The following is a 22,240-nucleotide window of genomic DNA, read 5'->3' as shown; positions in this document are numbered from 1 at the left end:
AATTTATCACAAAAACATGAGTAATTATTAATTTTATTATTGGATCAGACTCATATTTTCTTAACAAGTTTCATAAACTCAATTCTATGATGGGTCGAGATCATTTTCATGTTTAAATTAAGCTTAGAAATTGTTGCTTGGGATTTTTCTTATTCTTAATTTCTAGTTATTTTCATATTTCTTTTCTAGTCAGGTTTTCAAATCTTAATTTAAGTTAGTCTTACTTAGACAGATTAGTTTAGCACCCATTTAAATAATTTATAAATTATTTTTTAAATAATTTTAATAAGCTATCAAATTTCAGAATGTATCAAAAATAATTTTTCCCTGGTTATGTTTTAAGTTGTCCTCTAGAGATTATCACTTAAAAATCAAGAAATTTAATTCTAAAAGTTGTAACTCAACTGGTTATGTTTTAAGTTTGTCCTCTAGAGATTATCAGTTCAAGTTCCACAAACCTTAGAGTCATTGAAGGCTTACATGATTGTTAATTTCAAGGCTCGTGAAATTAGTTGAGGCGTGCACAACTAGCCCAAACATCCATCTTAATAATAATAAAAAAATAACAAGGGATGTGGTGTTATTAATGTGGTTAAAATGCACAAGCAAGGGTGTATGTGGGCTGTCATAAACTGTTCAACAGTAGACTTGCTGCATTATAAAAAATGTAAAATGCAAATTCAACGAGGCACGAAGTAGTATAGTATATACATGCACTAACCCGCTTAGATGACCTTTAATTATTTGTTAGATGGATGGATGAATTGAATGTAATAGTTGGACTTCTTCCCTGCTAATATTATCCTACAAATATCCTTGCTGTCTTACCGATATGAGCCACAGGATTAGGGTTTGGCTCTCCGTTTAAAATTTGAAAGCTAAAGGAGAGGGGACCATGAAAGCTGGAGTCTTGGACCGGTCCTGCACGGTAGCATACAACTTTGTCGTATGCTGAAAATTCAATTTTATTTCAGAATTCAGGAGCCTATTTTGCTTGATTTTCCAGCGCTATTGACAATTGACCCAACAGGGAAAACAAAAGGGTGTGCTAATGGCCTTGCACTCTTGTTCAAGCACGATCCTCAAGTTCAAAAGCAACGTGTAGGTGTAGATGTTTTTAAATTTTTTTTTAAATGAGTTAAAATAATATTATTTTTTAAAAAAATTATTTTTGATATTAGTATATCAAAATAATTTTAAAAAATATTTTTTTAATTTTTATAAAATACTATTTGAAATACAATTCAAAACAGAACAGGGAAAATAACATAAAAATCAGAGGGTGTTTTAATAAAGGTTTCATAAGAATTGAACTTAGACCTTCTCCTTTTTGCCCTTGACAGAATAAATTATAAATTGTTTTTTGAACGGTTTAAAATTAGAATAATATCTCACTCTTTTAAGAAATTGGAGTTTGAAAAAAAAACCCTAGAAACTTCTATTCAAATACAATATTTTCCATCTAGGAAACTGGGATTTATATATATTGAGTTTTTTTATATATATATTCCGCTACTCTTCTTTAAGAATTTAACTCAAACCTTCTTCTCCTTTTTCCCCTTTAGAAGAAGAAACTAGAAAGTAATTGCCTTGTAGAATTAGAGGGTCCCACGGCTTTCCCACGCCAGCACTTCACTATCAAATATCTAGCTGGATTTCTCGCATCTCACATTTTAATCCCTCTATTATATCGTCTGCGAATGTCTGAGCTTCTGAACAAGGTAGGCCTGAAGAAAAAATCCTTTACAAATTGAAATATCTGTCGTGACCACGTTACGCTAATAAAAATGTGGTTAAATCATTAATGTATAGGTTGTTCTAGCTAGGTCCATCATTTGATTTAAAAAAAATGTGCAAAATAACAAAAATTACATGTAATATATTAATTTTCATAAACCATGTTTGGTACTGTGATGTGTTTTAAAATATGTTTTATTTAAAAATATATTGAAATAATATTTATTTTTTATTTTTCTAAATTTATTTTTATATTATTATATTAAAACGACGTAAAAATATTTAAAAAATAATTAAAAATTCAAGAATAAATTCAAATTTTTTCAAAAAAATAATTTAAAATGCAAGAACAAACTAATTTAAAACAAGAGTCTAAGATAATAAAACCTAGTTGGGTATTGGAGTTTCATCTGAACTAGACTTTAGTTTAAATTAGTTTTTTTTTTATCAAAAACATTTCAAAAATTACTGGACTGAATTTATAACTATATATGATCTAGATTTAAATTTATGGGTGTGGAGACATAAAAGAGACTTCCCATGCCACGCAATCCCGAAATGCATGGATGCCCCCACAGTCTTCTTCCCCAAGCTCTGCTTCTTCAACTCCTCGTCCCACCAAGCCGAAATGATAGAAGCCCGCCTTCACACTGGGCTGCATGCCAACGGGTAAAGAGGGCTAAAGATTTCACTTGGTCCCAACTATCTATTTAGAAAAGAGTCGTTGAGTGCACTCACATGCACTCACGATTCACGAATCATATGATATCCAGTTAAGCCTGGTCCTCACAGAATAATTCCCATGTGAAATACTAATCGAATAATTCTCATGTCTAATCACCGTGTGCCCTAAATAATCAGGTGGACCACTTTGATCTAAAGCTTAAACCAAGGTCCAGGTTGGTTCGGGGACCCATGCAGCCTTGGTTAAAAATCCTCATTACCTGTATTTTTAATTTGCAAACAAGTTGCACTAGTTTATTTTAGATTTGTATTTTCAGGATTATTAACCAACTTTATAATTATTATCAGGGAAAATTTCTCTTATAATTTGATTCTTTTTTTGTCTCTGTTGTTACCGAAAATCTCAAATTGAACAGTGGGTTTTAAATATTTAAATATGTAAGTCTTTGAGACGCTTCGCAAACGGGCATTTGGTCTAGTGGTATGATTCTCGCTTTGGGTGCGAGAGGTCCCGAGTTCGATTCTCGGAATGCCCCTTTCTTCTGATTTTTTATACATATTGCCCATATTTTATTTTATTTTATTTTTGAAAAAGACCTTTCTTTGGTAATTTTCAAGATAAAACCCTAACCCCCCAGAAGGAACGAAATCCTTTCTCTCTAATCCCATCTTCCTGTTCCCCGAGTAAGGTAATTTTCAAGCTAAAACCCTAACCCCAGAGGAGCAACGAAATCCTTATACTCCTTAACCCCATCTTCCTGTCCTCCGAGTAAAATAAGCACAAAATAAATAAAAAAGAATGGCGTTTGGGCAAGTGGTGATTGGTCCACCGGGATCAGGCAAAACCACCTACTGCAATGGCATGTCTCAATTCTTAAGCCTCATCGGAAGGTAGATTTTGCGTTCAATTTTCCAATAGCTAGAAAAGAAACGGTGATGTTAATAATAGTGTTTTCTTCATGTTAATAACTTTATGCAGGAAGGTTGCCGTTATCAATTTGGATCCAGCAAACGATGCATTGCCGTAATCTTTCTTTCTTTGAAAACCCATTTACAATATTTCTTTCTGTTGTAGAAATACTTGGTCATTGCTATTTTCCTTTACAGGTATGATTGTGCTGTTAACATTGAAGATCTTATCAAACTAAGTGATGTAATGAACGAGCATTCCCTTGGTCCCAATGGAGGTCAGCCTGCTTATTTATTTCACACCCTTGTCATTAATTTCTGCTAGTAATTGCCTAATGCTGATATCACTTGCTTTTTTTACCAGGTCTTGTTTATTGCATGGATTATTTGGAGAAGAATATTGACTGGTTGCAATCCAAATTGGAACCTCTGTTGAAAGGTTAATGCAGTACATTATAGGCGTCAGCCGTTCTGTTTTTCATGCTTTGCTTTGTTTAGGACATGTTTGGTCTGGTTACAGTGTTGAAAATGTTGACTCTGTTGCAGATCACTACCTTCTTTTTGATTTTCCGGGCCAGGTGGAATTGTTTTTTCTCCATTCAAATGCCAAGAATGTTATCATGAAACTCATTAAGAAGTTGAACCTTAGGGTATGCTTTAATTTACAAGGCTTTCATATTATTTTAATTTGTTAACCGCTCTATGTGATCTTGATACTATAATTGAATTTCTCATCTTATGCAGTTGACTGCCGTGCATTTAGTTGATGCCCATCTTTGCAGTGATCCTGGAAAATATGTCAGCGCATTGCTTTTGTCACTATCGACAATGCTTCATCTGGAACTCCCACATATCAATGTCTTATCTAAGATTGATCTAATTGAGAGCTATGGCAAGCTAGGTGTGCCTCTTTTCTTCCTTTCCTGTTTTGAGGATTATGTTATTTTAACAAAAAACTGTAAGCACTGATTGCATGTCTTTTAATGTGCTGCAGCTTTTAACCTCGATTTCTATACAGACGTGCAAGACTTATCATATTTGCAGCACCAACTTGATCAGGATCCTCGTGCTGCTAAGTACAGGTCTATATTTCTAGAATCCATTTCCTGAATTATTCAAACCACTTATGCTTGCTGCATTGAATGTGTGAGTTTTACCTTGCCAGCAATCCTACCCTTTTACTTTTTTTTCTACTTAGATTTTCATAATCTTTGACATTGTGGAAAATAGTGTGTGATTCTGTTGGTGGTATTTATTTTAAACATAAGATAATACCCATCAAAGAGTTTGATTTGACATCTGGCCATGTGTTAAAATACATAAAATGGTGCTTTGTAGGAATAATGGTTCCTAATCTCAGAACCTAGTCTGTGAGATCATCAATCTATGTTAGGCTATTTGAAGGTCTATAAACTACTGCACCATTGACAGGAGAATACTGTCACTTCTGATAATCATATTGGTGTAAATACCTGCTTAGTTGTTAAATGCAAGCTCTTAAACTTCTTGTTGCAGGAAGCTTACAAAGGAGTTGTGTGATGTAGTACAGGACTTCAGTCTTGTCGATTTTACAACTTTGGACATTCAGGCATGGGAATTCTCTCCACTACTTGAAGTTTGTATGAAATGTTCATAGCGTGTTCTTAGTTGGACACTTCTTTTCAGGACAAAGAGAGTGTAGGGAATCTTGTGAAGTTGATAGACAGGACCAATGGTTACATCTTTGCTGGTGTGGAATCCAGTGCAGTTGAATTCAGCAAGATTGCAGTTCGCCCTGTTGATTGGGATTACTACAGATATCCTTATTGTTGTTAACGTTTATTGTATTAGATGTAGTTATGTGACATGTATTTTTCTTGTTTAATTGTGCTTTCTATTAAGTGTTAGTGACCCTGCCTTGTTTACATCATCAATTTTTACTGAATCTCATCAACTTGTAGGCTCAAGTAAATCCCATGCATATTCATTATGTATATAATTGTGCTTCTCTATTTTAATAGTTAGGAAATTTTCATTTTTTATTAGAAATTATGATCTGGTCGCATCAATAATTCACAAGTTTTTGTTATGGCCCCAGTAATCAGTAAATTATTGACATAGAATGAGCATTTTTCCTTGACCAAGCAATCCACAGTTGCAGCAGTGCAAGAGAAGTACATGAAGGATGATGAAAATTTTGGCAATGACATCTGAAAACCTAGTTTGGTGAGATAATTATCTGGATATTGAATTTATCAGTCCCAATTTTATCTCGCTTGTGACTGTTTCTTATAGAAAGTTTTTGGCTGCTGTCGCAGGTGCTTCAGGTTTATCAGTGGGTAAGCTACAATTCTATTGTTTACTGACAAGAGATACATAAAACACAGGTCCAGGACGTTCACTTCCTCCTCCCTCCACTATCATCCATGCATGGTGTACATAATGAAAACTGGGAACTGACCTTTTTGTGGAATGTACAATTTAATCCTCTGTTACATGCAGCAGCAGAACTCTGGCTTGGAAGTGTAAAAGGAACCATCTATGACGGTTGTCTTCACTATAAATATGTTCTTAGTCATTGAGATTGTAATGCTTTTGTTTTTGCTAGCAATTAGCAGGTAGTTCAACGTATTAAGAGTTAATTTAGCATGATTTTTGAATTATGATTTTTAACTTTTAAGTTGTAATTTAAAAATTGTTTTTCATAAATAATTTATGATAAAAATGAATTAAAATGTTAAAAACATGATTCATAAAAATTACTCGGAATGTAGTATAAGTTGTAATTCATAAGTTAAAAGTTCAAAATTCTAAACTTTCAGTAAATCAAAATTTTGCCTTAGTTCTGTAACAAATTTCTTATTCAAGTTAGAGTTATTTCTTGACAGTTATACTTATAAATCTTTAATTTTTTAAGTTGAAAGTAAAAAAAAAAAAGTAATCTTAAAATCATTTATAAAAATCATATCAAACATAATCCAATTTAGAGTGAAGTATTATTTGTATGATTGATTTAATTCGTTTTCTTTAACCTATCAGGAGGAACTGAACCCACAGCCTACCTTTTCTAGACTTGTTTATTATTTACACTCTATACTAAAAGTCATAAGCTTTTCACTGCTGATTTTCTCTCTTGATGGGCAAAATAGCATGTATTGGTTTTAGAGGTATAATGTTATTTTTTATGGGGTACATTGGTTATTATTTGAAAGGAAGAGGCTAGATGATATTTTTGTATATTCTTTGCAGAGTGTCATTGAAAAACAAAAAAAAATCACTTAGATGAAGAGGTTTTCTAGTCTTTAACTTGATTTTATACAAGCAAGTAATTTTATTAACCTTAAAACAATTGTCTTGACTTAGGAGCCTTTTGTAATTTACATATGGTAATTTGATAATTATTGAGTGTTCTTGAAGACAGTAGGTTAATTTCATAAATAAATAAATTTTTTTTAAAAAAAAATTTGGTGAACAGTGTTAGCCGTCTTTGAGTGGCATGTGTTGCTTCGTCCGGTGGCAAAAACCATGATTCCAAGACGGCTTCAAAGCATCTTGGCGTCACATCCACATATAAGCAGCGTTTGATTTTTGTGTTGGAATTAAAAAAACAAATTAGTCCCTAAAGTTTTTTATAGTTAAGTTTTCATCCCTAATCTATTTATTACAGTTTTTAAAATTTAGAATACTTTATGAAATTAAAGGTGTTTTTTAATTTCATCTATGTTCTCTTTATTACAATTTTATTATTTAGAATAGTAATTAAATTAAGAATTGTTTTCAATTTTGTTTCTTTAAAAGGAATTTTTTTAATTAAATTAAATTTATTAATTTTATCATTTGACATTTAATTTGAGGCAATACCTGAAAAAATTTTATTTTTTTAATTATGTTTTAAGAAATTGGTATTCTTTTTTTTTTACCTTTTATTTTTACAGAGTTATCCTAATATCATATATCAGGTCATGAATTTAACAGATTTATCAGGTTTGACGCGAACTTTTTTTTTACTTCTTTTTAATTTTTTCTGATTTCGAGTAAATAATTAAAAAAAAATTTAAAATAAACTTGTATCATCTGATATATTTTTCTAAATAAAAATATAATAAACCTGCTTCATAGTACGGAATATCTATGCAGTGATGAGCACAAGGACGGCAAAAACTACGATTGGTCTCCGGAAAAGCATACGCCATTTGCAAGAAGCTAGTGTGAGATTCAAACCGTAGAGATGCGGTGCCAAAATGGCTTGCTCGTAAACTATTTTTTCTCTTTCGTTTAAGAATTTTCGTATTCTAATTTTTTTTTAATTTATATCCTCGTCGGTCAGCTTTTCCCGATAGACATCACATGTAAAATTGGACTTGGGATGATGATACAAGGTCACTTTTCTATTTCTTTTTTGAAATATTTTTTATTTAAAAATATATTAAAATAATATTTTTTATTTTTAAAAATTATTTTTAAAATCTATATATTAAAATAATCTAGAATACAAAAAAATATTATTTTTAAAAAATAAAAATAATAAAATTTTAAATTTTTTCAAAAATATTTTTAAAATTAAAAAACAAACAGACTTTAAGACCATCCACGTTGCAGCTATTCTACATAACAAAAATAATTCTATAATAATGTTAGGTTATTTTCTTGTGATAGTACTAAAAGATATAATTAAAAATAGAAAAGGATATACTAAGATATATTAATTAATGGCTGGGATAAGAGATGCAGTTGAAGTAGATAATGATATATTAATTATTAATGATTGGGATAGAAAATACATATCCATATATATCTTTTCTATTCCGAAAAGAATAAATTTATTTTGATATATCTTTTCTATTCTAAAATAAATATATTTATTTTTATATTTTTAATTCCATTCCTTTAGTTAAACATGTTCCTGTTTTTTATGGTTATCCATTCTTTATGAGTGTTTGGCAGCATTTTTATTGTTGTTTTATTTGTTTTTTAAAAGTTTTTTTGGTTTGAAAATTAAATTAAATTGATATATTTTTTTAATTTTTTTATGGTTTTGATATTGTATTGATGTAAAAAATAAAAAATATATATTTTAAAATAAAAAAATATTATACATGACGAATCACAAATCTATCCTAACACAATTTACGTGCATCTTTCCAGGAGACAATGCATCGTATCTGTAAGAAGTTTCTGCCTCGTCGTTCAAGTTATCTAAAGCGCGTGTATTTAATGTTATTTGTGGTCCCTAAAGCGCGTGGTTTTGTTTTCTTTGAAATTTGATACACGGGCTCCTTCTAGAGAGAGCGCGTGGATTTGTTTTCTTTGAAATTTGACACACGGGCTCCTTCTAGAGAGAGCGCGTGGTTTTGTTTTCTTTGAAATTTGATACACGGGCTCCTTCTAGAGAGAGTACAAAAAATGACGAAGCAAAAAATTTCCAACGGCAAGCTAGCCTTTTATAATTGACATGGAAATCCATATAATCTCATATGATTATTTTTTTTTTCAAAAACAATATTGTTTCATTTCGAATAATCAAAACAATACTATTTACAAAATAAACAGGTTGATCCATCTATTTGCGAGTTGATTTAGCCGGCTCGCGACTCCGACTTTGAACCGGATTAAACCCGAAGACAAGTGAGGTAGCAAAGCAGGTCAGAAAATCAATTTTAGGTTGAAAATTATGTTGGAGCTAACTATATGTTTCCTGTCATTATTTGGCAATTAATTAGTGGGCCAAAGTAGGCAGCACAGGCTGCTAGCAAACAAAGCGTCGTTGTTCTTGTTTATATCTCTCAAAACGTTTTTCTCCGTTGTCGTATTGTCTTGACGATGACGTAAAAGTCATTTCCGTCCCGTGACCGGCCTTTCAAGTCTATCTTAACTTTTCACCCTTTTTTCTTTCTTTATTTTTTTATTTTTAATGCTGTCTAATATATACCTTAATATATGCTTAATAGATTTTTTATGGCCAGCCATTGATAAGAAAACGAGAGGATAAAATAAGCAATTAGAGAGTCTAGAGGGACTTGAACCCTCACAGTTCATAAAGTCAACAAATTTTCCATACTTGAACCCTAAAACTCTATTTAGCAAGTACTTTTCAAGAGAGGGAAGGGAACGAGAGGGTTTGCGGGGGGACAGGAGGACTTTCTATAAATCTCGAAGCCAAGTTAAAATCTTTAGAGGGAATGGTTTAAGTTTCATAATTCTTTTGCTTTTGTTGACTTTTTTTTTAATCTAATCCCAAATGTATCATTTCTACTTAATTAGAAGGGTAAATAAAAGTGTATATACAGTTAAACTTTTATAAATTATTTTTTTGGGACCATAAAAATATTATTTATTAATTAAAATATTATTTATTTGGATCGAACAAAAGTATTATTTAATTGAGACTATTAATTTATTAAGGTATATTATAGCTCATACTTTAGTAATCACAAAATTAAACCCTACCTTTCTTTCTCTGGCTAAACAAATACGGGGTTCATAATTTTCATTTTCTTTTATTTATATTCAGATAAAAAATATGGTTAATATCCCACCTTTACTTCCCCTTCCGTACCTGACCTTTACTTACCCTCTCCTATCCTTTTCTCACCAAACCAAATAGTATTAGGGCAGCGATGGTTACCTCCTAAGAACTATTGTGAAGCCTGGACCAATTTGGGAGGTTGAAGAAAAAAAAATTAAAAAAAAATTGAGTTGATTCAATAAAACTTAATTAATAAATATTTTGATTTTTTTAAAAAAATATTATAAAAAAATATTACTTTCATTTACTTGTTATAAAATAACAAAACATGTCTAACTTTGCTTTAAATAACCAGTTTAAAAGTGTGATTGTGATTTCTTTTCAAAATATTTTTTATTTGAAAATGTATCAAAATAATATATATTTTTTTATTTTTAAAAAATTATTTTTGAAATTAGTCTATTAAAATGATCTACAATACAAAAAAATATTAATTTGAAAAAAAAAAAATTTAATTTTTTTTTAAAATATTTTTAAAACATAAAAACAAACAAGCTAGAATAAATTCAATCTTCAATCCATGATCTTTTCTGTTGATAAATTAATTACAATTTCTTTTGGAATACAATCTAAATTGATTCTTAATAATAATCCGGTTATATATCAAGGGGAATCATGTAGACGATGGTTCACTAATTATAATTATCCATCCAACCATCCATCCAGTAGTATTATGGCCGTACTAATTAGCTGCATATTGATCACGAGGATCTTGTATTTATGATATTTTCTACTCCTACAGCAATTTGATGCAACTGATTACGCCAACGCAGCGAGGATCTTATGAAAGTGATTGAACCTTTTTTTTATTATTATTAAACACATATAAAGAGTTTCACGGTTTTCTAACAAAGTTGTTAGCCGGGCATGTAAAACTCGGGATTCAGATGAAAAATTTAGTCAGAGGTTAGGTGGGTTTATCAGAATAATTTAAAATAGTATCATTTTAATATATTTTTTAAAAAATTAAAATAATATATTTTTATTTTTTAAAATAAAATAAAAATTAAATTTAGTTTCGATCGATCACTCATGTTTTATAAAATTAACTTCCACCTTATTTTTTTTAACTTGACAATGACAGAAACTATATCCCGAATCAATTCATCAGACCATACCAAGCTAGTTTAATGACCCTTCAAAAACCAAGATGTTTTAGTTTTCTATCACAATAAATAAAATTCTTTATATATATATATATAGGTTACCAAAAAATTATACCAAATGAGATTCCAAGCATATTACAAGAATTAATCCATTTAAAACAAGCGTCACTTCTCTGACCATTCGCTTCTAATTGCTTTTATTTATAAAGGGTTTCTAGCATTCTCATATATTTTTCACCAGCAAGAACATAGAAGTTTGCAAATGTCAGACTATATATTTAGACACACATGTGAAGAAGCTAAGTCCAACTTGATGAATATTACAAATATTTACATATACAATTAGAGAAGTTCGATGAGTTTTATTTGACATGTTGACTAAACCGTATGCTTGTTTCTCAAGTAATCCATCTTAATTTCTTAATAATTCTCATATCATGGGATTAGTGGGGATTTAATGCTTACCAAAGATATTACGTCATGTGGGCCAATATATATTAATTAGCAGCTATGTATTGATTAGTTAATTAATAAACCTGTAAAATCAGGCAGCTAGCTCGAATCAGGAATCAGGATGGTTAAAACTACGAAAGCGTTGATTGAAACGTCTGCGGCGCATATTGATCTTGGATTGTGGAGAAAGAAACTCTTGATATATAATTGAGGAGATGATGCTAGCAACGTTGACTATTATTAACAAGGCCCCGGGCGAGGAGATATTTTGAAGGTGTATAACGCGCGTGTAGTAGTTGAAATGAGATAAGCAATTAACATGAGAAAATAAGTAAAAAATTAAAAATCAATGTTACAATAATGATAAATAAAAGCATAATCCAATTCCACACTAAGTTCAATGTTTTTCGTTGTTAATAATTTCATTACTCTAATATTTTATATTTTCTCCTTGTCAATTCATAGTTGTTGTTCGAGTAACAATGCTGTAGCATTCCATGGAGAAGATAATATATGTTTTTAATTAGGTAATACTTGAGAACACAGTTGAATTTATATTTTTTAAATTTTTTTAAAAATAATTATTTTTTATATTTTCAAATGGTTAGGTAATGTTTGAAAATGCAACTAAAATTATATTTTTTTAAAATTAATATATTTTTTTTCAAATTATTTTGATATATTAATGTCAAAAATAATTTTTAAAAATAAAAAATTATTTCAATATATAAAAATAAAATATACTTTGAACTGCAATTATTATTTCTCTCCCACATAATATATATATATATATATATATATATATATATATATATATATATATATATATATATATATATATATATATCGCATCACGTTCTGTCATACTTCTAATATTGTACCTGGAATTCAATCTCCCTTTTCCCAAGCAATCATGTTTTAACCATTCATATTATATTTTTCAAACCCTGCCCAGATTTTGACCTAGAAAAGGGTTCATCTTATTGGATTGTATAGATTACTAAGTTAATTTACAATTCATAGAATTAATTTAAATCTATTATTCTTATTTAAAATAATATTGTTTTAATTTTTTTAAATTGATTTTAATCTAATTGGATTTCTTAGTGTTAACTTCCATCATCATATTATCTAGTTTAGTCATGTCAATATTAAAATCGATTCAAATAAAACAAGGTATTAGTTAAACTCGAATTCATTGGATCAACCCACCGGAATCATCAAGGTAGAAATCAATATATACCTCTCTTTCAGACGACATTTTCTCCATCCTGCTTTGGAAGGAATAAATTATAACTCATGCGTTACCCCCTCTCCACGAAGTCAAACGACACGAAATTAAATGATCAAGGAAGCTTCTGTGGGGCTTTGTTTTGTTCAAACCTTTTAATTGACTAATGGCATGGCTAGCAGCTTGGATCTGGTCCTCTTTAACATCCCTTTAACTATAGACGACACCTTCTTTCTCCACTACAATCCACATAAAATATAGCCAATCCAAAGCTTACCTCTCAATCTAAAACACACCTTGTATACCAAAACAGGATTCAGAATTTATGATCAGATGTTGAGCTCATTCATCTGTGGCAGTTTTAAGAATCAATTGGAGGTAGAAGAGGAATCATGGAACAGCCCTTCTTCAACACCAGAAAGATCAAGCCCTTCTGCAACACCAGAAAGATCAAGCCCTTCTGCAACACCAAGAAAATCAAGAAAGAGTTCCAAGACTAGCAAGAATAGCAAGAACCCGTATTCGTCCCGTGGCCTTGACAAGTTCTCTGCACTTCTAGCGGAACTTGAAGAGAAAAAGCAGAAGATATATTCACAGATGGGGCCTGAAGATGTACCCATGGTTCGTTTCGTCTACTCAAGTTCAAATGATTGTATTCCTCTTATAATCAAGGTTAAAGATCAAAAGCAAGACAAACCCAGGATCAGTAGCGCTAATGATATCAAAGAAAACCCCAACACTCGCAACAATGAAGGCTTGGATAAGTTGCCAATAGAGGCACCAGTTGAAGAGAAACAAGTCGAGCAACCAAGATTGGAAGCTGCTAAAAAGACTGAGAAGAAATCTTTTACATGGAACATGAAGTTGCACCGATGGCGAAGACCTTATTATTATATGCCAGTTGCTCTCATCTTGATTTTGTTATTGGTGGTTCTGTTTGGGCGTTCAGTTGCTATATTATTGACCTCTCTTGCCTGGTATATAGTCCCTGCATTGAGTACAAAAAAGCCATCACAGAAGAAAGATTATGTCAGAAGATTAAGTGAGCCCAAGATGATGATTAATCATGGGATATCTTCTCCAGCGAGAAAGAGTACTGGCTCTTCGGCCGATAAATGGCCTCGACGACATGGGCAGCGAAAAAGCTTCTGAATATGGTTCGGTTCGATCGATCAACCTCATCTCTCCATTTTTTCTTTTATTTGCCTTTTGGGTTTAGATTTTGCTTCTTTTGTTAATAGATGCACAGAATTTTTGGTTCCAATGTTAGATGTGTTTGGAAGTTAATTTCAAACCCTCCTTGGAATTTTCCATAATTGTAAATTAAATACCACTAGTATTAAGGGTTAGGTTGATGAAAATGTAGAGCTCCCATACCGCATGTTTCTTTGTATTTGGATTGCATGGTGTTGTACGTACTTCTATACACATGGTCATCTCCACTTTTAACTTAAACCATAGGTTTGATTTTCATTCAAGCAAAAATCACTGCTTTGTAGAGACATTGATCATCAATACTGCAACATTGACACTCACTCAAAGGACCAGAGACTTGAGGGCTGGTCTTGTTAGCAAACGGGTCGGGTCTGCAATCTGTTCTGTTAATTTCAATATCTAGCTAAATCAGGCCATGAAAATGCATTTTTTTTCTGAATTCTTGAATCTCGAAGTCGATTGTTTAATCTTTTTTATTAGATTGAAGATGTAACTTTACCTAACCAAGTTTTTTTTCCTCACTTAATTAATCCATACTTTTTTAGAAGTGTGGGGGCAAAGAGCAACTTCTACTTCTAACTAAAGGAGAACAGCCGGCAGTGCAAGCAAATACAGAGCCTCCGCCCGTTTGAGTCGTTGCGAGCCGGAAAGCGTACCAGCAGAAAGTATGAACAAACTAGCTACACTACTATAACACCTAACTATTAAATTAGAGAAAAAAAATTAAAAGTTATTTAGAAATAGAATAATACTTTAATTGAAACTTCATATTCAAATATATTATTTTTTTTCATTTATAACACTGAAAAAGTAGTTTTTCAAATTCATAGTAAATTTAGAAATTAGATTTTTAGATTTTCTCCACAGTTTTTCTTTAAAGATTTTTCACTGTTTTTTAATTGAAGAAAATACATATACAAGCAATTTTTTAGCAATATGAAAAATTAAAATTATTTTTAAAATTTTTCATATTTAGCTAGTGTCATAGATTTAATTTTTTTATAAATCTAATATAATGATTTCTTAGTTAAAATATAATTTTTCATAATAATTAATCTTTAATTTAAATAAAATTATATTGATATTTTAAAATTAGATTAGCGCGGATATAAAATATCAAGATGATGACTATTGTAAATTATGAATTTTAATTTTTTTATGAAGATTAAATATAATTTTAATGTATTTTTAATTTTTTTTTATAAAAAATCATTTTTTCTCAATAAATAAACATAAATCTCTCTCTTTTTTTTTTATTGAGAAAGAAAAACCAGAAAAGAAATGAAAGAAAACTAGAAATGAAAACAGACCCAGAGGACCATGATAAGAGATCCCGAAGATGGCATGAGGCTGTTTATCACTTCTAGAAATAAATGATCAGCTGGCTATTGGATCAAGTCACTGCGTACAGCCATCAATTACATTTATGAAGCCAGTTAGCTAGCTAGGCCAAACTCTGTGTTGCCTCGATCGTCAAAGAATCCCCCGCGCGCAGAAGAGTTCAAACTTCTTGTTTTCTCTCGATCAGTTGAAGTTAAACATGGGACCTCCATTGACGATCTCTCAAAAGCACAATACCTGATTATGAGCCGTTCTGCGTATTTTCTTCGGAGAAATAACGGTCTCCAATTTTGTGAGGTGCAGACACGGTTCCTTGTAGCCAAAGATTTCCCTGGTCTGGAAGGATTGATTTAGCCTAGGTGACAAGTCATTGCAAAACACTTGACCCGAGCGATCGAGTATTTAAATGAAACTAATCAAATAATTAATTCCAATCTTCTTCGTATACTAGTGGTCGTGGCTAAGGTCAAAAAGACTAAGTCATTCTAAAAAAAAGAAAAAAAAAAAAGAAAGTCAAGCGGCTGTTCTTTAGGTTATTCTTCTTTCAGCTTTTTACCCAGCGGGTTGCGAATCAATTCCCCTTTCATCCTTGTCATCAGTTGAATTTGATCGGGTTTTGATTAAATGAATTAGATCGTAGATTGGTTGACGAGTTGATCTCAGTTATACCTAACCAATTTTTATTTGGCTTAAGTTGAAACTTGATCGGGATTGCTGTATTTATTTCTCGAATTAGGTATAAAAATATTAAATTTATTGCCATTGAATTTTAAATAATTATAGTGTTTACCTTTTAAATGGTTTTTTATTTAAAAATATATTAAAATAATATTATTTTTATTTTTTAAAATTTATTTATTTTATTAGCACAACAAAACAATTTAAAAAAAATTTAAAAATAAATTTAAAATAAAAAATATTTTTAAAACACTAAAAAAATCTGGCTTAGCCTCACATATATGCTTAAAAACAATGATTTCTCTTCCTTGTGTAATAATTCGGATCTATCGCTACGTATCCTAAAAGATTAGACTGTTAGGCCAGGCATCAGACGTGATAAAGCCTAAAGGGCTTGGCTTGCTAGCCTATGCACGTGGGCCCATAGCGGAGTAGCCTAGGTGCTCTTTTCTTTTTAATATTTAGTATTTATTATTATTTTGAATATTTTATTTTATTTTAAATTCTCCTCGTAAAATCGTATACAATACATATTTTTGGCCACTTGAGGCATTATGTTGGAGAATTTTAAAAATAATATTGAAATCAAAAGATTGGGATTTAGGATGCAAATTAAACTAAATATTCCTGGGTTGGATTTGGATTAAATAAAACATAATGTTTAAATGAGAAACTGCCAAATTAAGTTATTTTATTTTATTTTTATAAATTATGCATGATAATCATAAAAGGTCTTAATTTTTTTAAAAATAATATTTATAATTTTTTAATTTAAAGAACTTTCATGCTTCTAAAATATTGACAACAAAAATTTTCAATTTAATGTCAAATTCATGAATTAAATGAATGAATGTTACTAAAAAAAACTGTTAATCTCTTCTAAAAACTCGAAAATTAATTCTAAAAATTAATAATTTATTTATTACCAATTTAATGTCAAATTCATTAACTTTTTTTTTAATATAAATATTTATCAAGTTTTATTTCAATTCATTGGAACTTTAATTTGAGTGAATTAAAATATTTAAAATAAATTTAGTAAGTAAAATCATAGTAACATGATAGCTCACTTAATAGTGTATGTTTATAAAATTCAGATCATCCCTTAACTTGAATCTTGGGTTAATTGATTTTCATTACAAGTCTGATCTTATAACCATGGTGTTAACTGTGCGTAAAGCAAATTGGGTTCATGTCCAATGTTTTATTTTTAGTTGTTATTTAAAAATATTTTTGGCTTGAAAAAACATAATGTAAAAGAAATATATATATATATATATATATATATATATATGTTTTTAAATAAAAAATTATTTTTTAAAAATAATGCAATTCCAAATAACAATTACATGGTACAAATATATTGGAGAAGGGAACAAAAACTTATAAATTCGTGGTATGACGACGCTAGTTCTCTACCCGATATGTAGATAATTTTCAACGTTGGGCGTCCCCATTACTCCTGCACTGACTTTGATTGCAGCTACAGTTAAGGGACTTAAAGTTTGATGAAAGGAAGTCAACGTTATTATATTAGCCGGTGGAGCAAAATATTCCGATATTAATTATTAGCGTAATTCACTCTAGAGAACCATTAATTCATACAGCCAATAACAGAGTTGTTGTTCTCTGACCTTGAACCTTTTCCGGCGTGTATCATCATCAGCTCTGAATTGAGACGTCAGGTTCATGCCTGGGAGCTCCATTTCTGTAGTGTCCCCTTGCTGCCGCCGCCGCCCCTTTAATTTCTACTTTCTTGTACTTGACTTCTTGAATTCCGGAAGAAGCCATCCTCGCCCAGGTGATCTCATAATCGGCCTTCGATCGAGATCCCTGCTGAACAAAAAGTGTGGCATGTTACAGAAAAGGTGACGACATTCTATCAGGAGTGCTTTTTGAGAACCAAAAGATGCAATAATTCAACTCAAACTGATAATTTAACTTGAAAAACAGTTCCACCTCCATTATCATGTTCTAGAAGATGAACAAATAAAAGTTCCGTGCGCAGAACAAAAAAAAAGAGAGGATTGCATGTGGGAAACGTATATGAGTGAAATACGATCTCAAATTATCTCATTGATGTTTTCACTTTGCCCAAATTTGTCAAATGCAGTTCCAACCATTGCAATATGTACGCCACAAGTCCAACAATGGTACTGTTTGATGTGTAAGACCTCGACAAAAATAAAATGTAATAGCACAGGTAGGCAAGAGTCAGGAGTATATTCCCAGAAAGGATGGAGAGGAGATGAAATAAAAATGACGTAACTCCTAAAACATCAACCGAACTGTACGCAGACAAAACCAAGTTCCTACCCTCTGTAATGAGCGCCCGCATGAGACCTTTTGAGCATTATAGAAGTCCATGTGCTTCTCAAACTTAACCACGATCTTGCAGCGGAGGCCTGAAAATATGTCCTCTCTATTCTCGTCTGCATCCTTACCTTGATCATCATCCTCAGCAACATGTTAATTTGGAACCCTACTGCGTGAGTGGAAAGAGGCAACTTCCAAGGTCATAATTTTTAAAAAAATAATAATTATTGAGCCAACAACATATTAGATCAAACTTAATTTTCAAGTAAATTGTGTTATAGACACAGTTAAATTTAATATTTTTTTAAAAAATTATATAATAAAAATATGTATTCATAAAATTGAGCATCAACCTAAAACTAAAAACTTATTTGAGACAATAATAACTCTAAAGAAAGCAAAAACAAAAAAGTCATGTATTTTATTTTTTAACCAATTCAATATTAAAAAATAAAATTAATTAAAAATAATTAACTTATCAAAAACCAAAAAAACATATCCAGCCAGTAGATGAACTCATTAAAATTATGAATTGGGTAATACAAGCTAGCACATCAAACCCATGAACCGAGTTATGGACTCTAGTGGAATTAAATTATTTTTTTCAAAAATATTTTTTATTTAACTACAATAATAAACAAATATACAATCACAAAATAAAATACCAGCCTTTAATACTAAGATGCTGTAAAAAATTAGGTGGCAAGTGAAGATCAAAATATTTAACATCACTACTTAGTTAGTTTATCTTTGTTGTGTTTAATGAATTTCTCTATCAAAATAATTTGTAATAGAAAAACATATAAAAAAATATAATAAAAACGTAAAAACACATAAAATTTATTGAAAAAAAACAAAAAAAATGCAAGGCTGCCCATATAAAGAATCTTATAAAAAAATCAATGTAAAAAAACATAAATTTAATCTATATAAAAATTAAAAAAAATTACGATGAATCATTCCTACCTCTTTAAAACTAAACATAATCAATATCATTAAAAAAATCATCACAAAATAATTAAAATATAAACTCAAAATTTATTTGAAAAAAATATCAACTAATGCATTATTTAAAATAATAATAATAATAAAAAGGAATCAAGTCAGGCCTAGTGCCCGACCCAATCAAGCAACGGCTCGTGCACAAGCTTATATTTTTTTTAAGTTTAATAGGAAGGACGACGCGACATCCTCCCCGTGCATCAAAAAAATAAATTGAGGTGTCGTTTATTCATCCCCTGAATCCGAGCACTGTGATGGTCAAAAAAATAAGACCCTTTGTTTTTTACTTAAAATCTCATTTTTAGTCTAAAACACTTAGGAAACAATCTAGAGACCTTGTTATATCAATTTATAATTACAAAAAACATTAAAAAACTACCATAAAACCTGAAATCCACTCAAAATAAAAAAATATTTTTTAAGCTCATATCTGATTTGCTAGATGTTTTCAAGATAAAAAAACACATAATCTTAATTTTCCTCATCATATAGAACCATTTGACACAAAAAAAAACAACCGTTTTGGTGGCTAAATTCCTTACCAACAAACATTTTCTCTCTTTAAACCCAAATCCGATGACCTCTTCTCTCTCGTCCAACCATAAAAAGATTGAAAAATAAGTAAAATGAAGCTCTACTAAAATTGAATTTTGTAAAAGTTCAAGGACCAATAAATTAATAGATAAAAAAATATAGAGGACTCAAATGAATTTTTAATAGAAATTCTCAATGTGCCATTTATGTTACCTTTCTTTTCACTTCAGTCCCTTTTCTTTCAACTCAACCCTTTCTTATAAAAAAAACATGCAATCAGGCTCTAGTTTGGTCTCAAAATAATTTAATTATGCAAAATAAAAAATTATAAGATTAAATTGAAAATTTTTAAAAATTACACTATTGTAATCCTAAAATGTGAAATGACAAATGGTGTTTTTGAACAATAAAAATGACATGTGTTTTAGCTTTATACACACACACACACTAAATCCAACCATAAACACCATTTCAGGTTGGTTGGGTTTAGTATCCGTAGTTAAATTTGTCATCTCTCTTTCTCATATGTGATTTTGTCTCTCTTGTTTTTTATAGTGCTTTTTTATTGCCTAAAAAATGCACCGTTTCGGTACTCTATAAATGGGCTCACGCCGGGCTTAATCAGCCCAATTAAGGTGACGACAAGTAAACGTGTGCGTGAACCTGGTAACTATATGAAAAGACAAGGAGGTCCCTTATTAAAAACGCGGCACGCGGTGATTGCCGGTAAAAGCCTGAATAAAACTAGTCTTATCCGCAATCTACAAAGAAGGGCGAAAACTGTAAAAACAGAGTGACATTCGGTTCGGCAGAGAGGGAGGGGAGAGATGGGGATATCGTGCTTCGCCTGCTTCGACGGAGGAAACAAGAAACAGAGACGAGAAGAAGAGAGATTGGCCTCTGAAGAAGCTCGTGCTAAAGCAGCCGAAGCTGCCCAGAAACGGTAATCTCAACTGATCCTATTGGATACATACTGTTTGGTATTCGTTGGATCCTCGACTCCATTTTTTAATCTTCTTTTTTATCTCGTTTCAATGAACAATTTGCATAAAATTTGGCTGGTTTTGGTGGATTTTATATGTAATTTAGATGCTTTAATTAATTTTTCAATTGCAAGTAGTGGGCTATTAATGCCAATTCAAAATTTTTCCTATGAATTTATGCTTAAAGTTCAGAAATTTGTACTAGTTCCTGTATTCAGATTCTGAGTTGGACTCTAAATCAGGTGGTGTAAAACAATGGGGGGTTGTATTTTAGGATTTGAAGCCGGAGTTTTGTTTTAAATAATAATAAAAAAAGTGTTGTTGGCCAAAAATATGGATTGCTTTGGGCTATTTCTGATCTATGCAATGCTTCAATTGAGTGTGTTGCTTTGTGACAATAGTAAAGACTTAATCTTGTTTGATTTAGCGCTTCCAATCATTGGTAACTAGTTGGCACATGAGGGTAGGATTTTCTCTAGGATGTTGTGATTATCCATACTACTGGAAGGCAAGTTTTTTGCTGCTTGGAAAACATTGGTGATAATCTCGCTAAGAAATGAACTTGAAGCAATTCAAATGATCTTAGAAGGGTATTTTTCCTTCGTTTATAACATTTAGATTATTACCTTGTTAGCAGGCAAGAGCAATTTGAAAAATCTGCAGCAGGAAGAGCTGCACGAGCGCAGCTACAGGGGATGGCAAAGCAATCTGCAAATTCTAACAAAGGCGAACCGGTTCTAAAGGTTTTATGTTTGAAATGTTTTTCATTTTCTTGGTTGGTTGTAATAAATGACAGTAATGCTATAGAGTTAAATTTCAAAAACCCCTAACAGAGACATTGAGGAATTTGATGCTTCCCCTTTTAATGCCATTGTTTCTTAATCTGTAGCCAAGATGCACTTGCTCTTTGATATGGAATCTTTAAATGGGTTCTTAACCCAGTTGATATAATTCTATTTTGTCAAGGGAACTAACACAACATGAAAGTTTGACCATCTCATTGGTTGGTGATAATGATGCAGTGGCAGATGAGTTGAAGCTAGAATCTGTTCTTGGTACAGCTGCGGTTTTTTTCCGTAAGTCAATTCTAACTTTGAAGGTTTTAAGGGACATTTTTATGAATATAAACATTATATGTTTGATCTTTCCTCATATAGATGAATTTTTGTTTCCTTGGCATGCATCATTTATTAATACAAGTCTAAGTCACGGGCAATCTATGAAGAGAAGTCTCAGAATTGGGGAGTTAAATGGTGATAATATGGACCTGAGCAAGGCCTGTTTAGAATTTCTGATTTTGATGTTTACCTGTGACTAGCATGTTATCCTCCATGAGAAATTCTTAGTCCATGAGAGCATACTGGCTGCAGTTTTATAAAATCTTCTCTAGAGCATATCACCTCAATTATTTCTATTAGATAGCATTTAGTTATTGTCAAAAGATGGAGATAGAGGAGACAGAGAGGACATGTCTCTTGTACTTTCTTTTGAAAGTAGAAATTTACTTCAAAATTATCTTGAAATTCACTTCAAAACTATCTTAGGG

At 31.0% G+C, this 22,240-nt stretch overlaps 2 protein-coding genes, 1 non-coding gene and 1 pseudogene across 3 annotated transcripts; all 4 read left to right on the top strand.

Moving 5' to 3' along the window:
* Positions 1-2,885: 2,885 nt before the first annotated feature.
* Positions 2,886-2,957, top strand: TRNAP-UGG (transfer RNA proline (anticodon UGG)). Its single transcript has one exon. It is a non-coding gene; the product is annotated as a tRNA-Pro (tRNA).
* A 54-nt stretch (positions 2,958-3,011) lies between these two features.
* On the top strand, positions 3,012-5,899 carry LOC133681782 (GPN-loop GTPase QQT1). Its single transcript, XM_062104921.1, has 11 exons — positions 3,012-3,312; positions 3,401-3,445; positions 3,529-3,608; positions 3,695-3,769; positions 3,877-3,980; positions 4,075-4,231; positions 4,325-4,412; positions 4,846-4,918; positions 4,996-5,127; positions 5,464-5,535; positions 5,628-5,899. Exons 1-10 carry the CDS (start codon positions 3,221-3,223, stop codon positions 5,521-5,523), a joined length of 906 nt encoding a protein of 301 aa, XP_061960905.1. The 5' UTR covers positions 3,012-3,220; the 3' UTR covers positions 5,524-5,535; positions 5,628-5,899.
* A 6,846-nt stretch (positions 5,900-12,745) lies between these two features.
* On the top strand, positions 12,746-14,735 carry LOC133682185 (uncharacterized). Its single transcript, XM_062105462.1, has 2 exons — positions 12,746-13,782; positions 14,386-14,735. Exon 1 carries the CDS (start codon positions 12,959-12,961, stop codon positions 13,775-13,777), a length of 819 nt encoding a protein of 272 aa, XP_061961446.1. The 5' UTR covers positions 12,746-12,958; the 3' UTR covers positions 13,778-13,782; positions 14,386-14,735.
* Positions 14,736-20,460: 5,725 nt separating this feature from the next.
* On the top strand, positions 20,461-21,645 carry LOC133682690 (uncharacterized; annotated as a pseudogene).
* Positions 21,646-22,240: the final 595 nt, after the last annotated feature.

Source organism: Populus nigra, chromosome 2 (assembly GCF_951802175.1).
Source record: "Populus nigra chromosome 2, ddPopNigr1.1, whole genome shotgun sequence".
NCBI classification, from domain to species: Eukaryota; Viridiplantae; Streptophyta; class Magnoliopsida; order Malpighiales; family Salicaceae; genus Populus; species Populus nigra.
The sequence above is the reverse complement of the archived record's forward strand: the minus strand, read 5'-3'. Positions and strand labels throughout refer to the sequence as shown.